Source organism: Phytophthora infestans, genomic scaffold (genome assembly GCF_000142945.1).
Source record: "Phytophthora infestans T30-4 supercont1.60 genomic scaffold, whole genome shotgun sequence".
NCBI lineage: Eukaryota > Oomycota > Peronosporomycetes > Peronosporales > Peronosporaceae > Phytophthora > Phytophthora infestans.
The window spans coordinates 719,060-723,049 of NW_003303699.1; the positions used below are offsets into that span (position 1 = coordinate 719,060).

A 3,990-nucleotide genomic window follows, 5' to 3' on the forward strand; every position below is an offset into this window, starting at 1 on the left:
ACATTTATTAAATAACAAGGTGTTCCTTATCCACTCTGTTGTAGTGAATGTGCTCTCCAATGGGCTTATTGAAGTAATTGGCGACAACCCAAAGTGAAAGGCTCCTGCCCAAGAGCTTCAACGTGAAACCTTCACGCCGGCACCGTAATGGTGGTGATGGATAAAAAAAAATACGGGATCAGGTGATCCCGTAGTTTTTTGCTATTGTGCGTGCTACAATAACTGACACGATGCTATTTCAGACTTACGCGCCTTTTGAACAAAGTTTGCGTGTCATAATGGGGGAGCTCCGCCGAGACCGCAAGTGGAGTATGCAGGTCACAGCACTTTACGACTACGAACCTGAACGTATTCGATTGCCATTTCCGTTCCAATGCCATGGCTCAAATGTTAATACATGTAATGGTATTGACTGACACTGGCTGTATTATGTTTCTTTATTGGACGTGTAGAATCTGACGAGTTGAGATTCATAGAAGGTGACGTTTTAAGAGTGCTGCAAGTACAGGATGACGGATGGTGGTCTGGATACAACGTGGAAAGTCCCGATGTCATTGGTATCTTCCCATCGAACTACGTGCAAGCATTAAGGACTGTTTTTAAGATGCAGAGTGCCAAAAGCTTAGTTGATGCAGGCAGAACACCACGGCCTCCTGCGAGCTCACGGCAGCGAATTGAGCTACAGTTTCGACAAGGGTTTGCCACCTTAGAGATCGAAGATGGTGACGAAGACGACAAGGTGGAAGAAACGCGCACTGATAACCGCGGAGCTATTCTTCTGCTGCGGCAAAATCTGGAGCAGGCCGAGAGAGCAAGCCAAGCGGTGCGAGATGCTCGGCGGCAGGTTTGTTTAGTCGTGCTGTTCCTTTGATGAATCTCCAGTGGTCAATTACGATCGTGTGCAGGCAGAGCGAGAAAGACGGAGGCATCGAAAATGCTGGAGGGAACGTGGACATGACGAAGACACCGACGAGGAGGAACATTTGGGCCAACATGCAGTTGATGTGAATCACAATGGAAATGAGGATGATACTGAAGACGAAGAGGAGACAGCTCCACAGCTACAGGGCGATATGCATGTGACCAAATGCCAAGAGGCTGACGAGGGTCAAGTTGACAAAATATCCGATACTATTGAGAAGAAGGGGGGAGTGCAGACAGGTGAAGAATTCGCCACAAAGAGACCAGACGCAGAGACCACAGCTGCTAACGTGATCACCAGAGCGTATCGAAGACATGCTGCTGTCATTCAGAATAACTGCGAGCGTGCCAGGAATTGGGATCAGCGAAAACTCAGCATGACCGCTTCGGCTCGCATTCAGAGGTGGGTAGCACGTGCGTATTCAAGACAGCGTACCAGTAAGAGAAAAACAGCCCTTCGACGAGAAAAGGATGCGGCAACTACTATTCAAAAATGGGCTCGCTTGCGATGGGCATACCTCTGGTGCAGACGCGTGCAAATTAAGCGAGCGAAGAGAGAAGTCCAACAAGCCCGAGAGAGGATAAAAATGCAGCAACTCCGGCGAGAAGCTGGAAACGGATGTCGACAGCTTACGCAAAGATCCAAGCAAGAGGAAGAGCAACGTCGGAATATGCAACAAAGTCTTGACAAATGAGCAAGAACAATGGCGACTGAATGCTGTCAAGGAAATAGTACACTGTCGCTTTATTGAGGCGGAAATGCAGAATGAGGAAAGTGTTATACCTTCTCGTGCCCCTTCATCCAGCAAAAGCCGCCGAAAGGTGATGAAGAAAGAGGCAGTGGACTAGATCAAGAAACTGGTCCAGCAGCAGGTTGAAGAGACTCTACGTGACCACGATGCCAAGATGGACGAGCTTCAACGAATGGTTTTAAGGCTGCAAACGGTGGTGCGAAAGCAAACGGCCATGCTCGAAGACTCCACATACCAACTAATGAATTTACAAATGAAGCAACATCAACAGAAAATGCCAATGGTACCAAGGTCCAGCGAGGCAGGGGGGTGCGCCATCCTCCCAAGGATCACAGGACAAGTTCCACGTCAACCTCTTGGCACATCGGGTCTGCGTACCCCGCGGCCTGTGATGCTGTCGAAATGGCCAGTATTAGGAAAAAGTGGACGGAGGCCTAGTTACAATCAGTCGAAAAATACAAAAGTTTAATGTCACCTCGCTTGGATTACAGCTGATACGATTGTAAATGCTTCCCACGGCACTAGGTATGATACATGTAGCGTAAGCCTTACGCCGTAAGCTAGCTATTAGGAAGCAACGAAGATTATTTAAGAAAATCGAAGCTAAATGATCCAGCAATAAAACCTATTTTACAAGTTAGCAGATGTACTCGTTGCAGCCGTTTGTTGAGTTCGATTTTTCTTTTATTGGCAACTCTAGAGTGAAATTTTGCGGGGGATCCGAATATGTCATCGATTGTTAAGAAAGCGGATTAAGTTCTTTCAAATCCTATATCGACGACATACTAATCCTAGGAGTCGTGGGATCAGTGTACGAGACTAAGTGTGCCCGTAGTTACATGAAGTGTGACACGTCATACTTCGGGATATTTGGTACACGGTACCAAGGTCGCCCGAGGCCAACCATTGGCTGATGACATTGCTTTTATATAGGTGACTTATAGTTTGTATATTTAACTCAGTTTTAGCCTACCTATAAAAATACTCAGCTTACAACCTACCTTAAATTGGTCACTTCGCTCCCTTTAGGTAAAAGGGACCTGTGAGCTGCCGTTCACTGAGAGTTTGCATACTCTTGGAAGCCAACTTCCTCTAGCGCAAGGTGCTGTGTGACCCCGTCACACTTGGTAGCACTCGTAGTCAATCCACGCCACCGCGGGTAGACTACCTGAACCTCTCCGAAGTTCGTTGCCATGGACAGGAACGACTTCTCCCATATGAACGACTCTCAGTTCGAATCGGCTCGGAAGATGGCAGCATCTTCGGGATGGAGGCCCTGCAGAGCCTGGTGGTGTCAACACCGGCCGAGCAGCTCGAGCGCGTCAATGAGTTTGGCATGTACGAGCAGGGCCTCATCGCGCATGTGCGGGAAAGCCTGCAGGCTCCGGCGGCGGAAGCAAATCCGCCTCACCCGAAGCCAATACGGCTGAAGGTTAAGCCGTATGAAGGGAAGGAAGGCGAGAACCTTCATTTCTGAGTCCGAGAAGTAGAGCTCGCGATGGACGCGGCTCTGATCTCGACCCGAGCAACTTCGTGTTGCTTTTGCACTCTCCAACCTTAGCGGTCGTGCTAAGAGTTGGGTGTACACTCGGGAAGCGACATCCCCTGGATGTTTCACATCCTGGTCTCAGCTGTGTGAGCAGCTCCGAGCCGCGTTCCTCCCGGCGAACTACGAGTACCGCCAGCGTTCGCGCTTCCTCGCGTGTAAACAAGGAAGACGCGAACTGCACGAGTATGTGCAAGAGATACGGGAGCTCACGGCGTCCCTAGTGGGAAACCCACTCAACGAACACATCAAGGTGACTGTGTTCATGAACGGCCTTCGAGTGGGCCCCGCACGCACTCAGCTGTTCCGGGTGCAGTCAAGCACCCTTGAAGAGGCGATTCAAGTGGCTCTTCAAGAAGAGTACAGCCATCGCCAGGCGCGTACGCCGGCCTCAGCGTGGCCTGGGAGATCCTTGTCAGCTCCCGGTCGAACGAGCCCTAAAGGACCAGTCCCCATGGAACTCGGGTCCGCCGAAAAGCGTGACATCCGCTGCTTCGGCTGTGGGAAGATGGGCCACTTCAAGCGCGACTGTCCCGCGGAAAGACTTCGCAGGCGGGCTTTCCCCAAGCCCGTCCTCAAGGGTCGCTGGCAGAAGCCATGATCCCGGGGACAGGGGAACACCGGAAACCAGTAGGGGCGGGGCGCCCTACTGGGGAAGAACTAAGTCTTCGTGATGGGTGCGCGGGTGGCGCGTACCACGGGGACTTGGCCCCTGAGAGTCTTTGCACTCTCGAATCGGCGAAGAGCAGCGGCGGGTTGCTCGTAATACAC

General features: G+C 51.0%; 1 protein-coding gene across 1 annotated transcript; it reads left to right on the top strand.

Moving 5' to 3' along the window:
- Positions 1-278: 278 nt before the first annotated feature.
- PITG_17629 (uncharacterized protein) lies at positions 279-871 on the top strand (the record flags this gene model as incomplete). The annotated part of the gene is made up of 2 exons (XM_002896451.1): positions 279-348; positions 453-871. The coding sequence occupies 2 exons, from the start codon at positions 279-281 to the stop codon at positions 869-871; spliced, it is 489 nt and encodes a 162-aa protein (XP_002896497.1).
- Between the last annotated feature and the right edge of the window lie 3,119 nt (positions 872-3,990).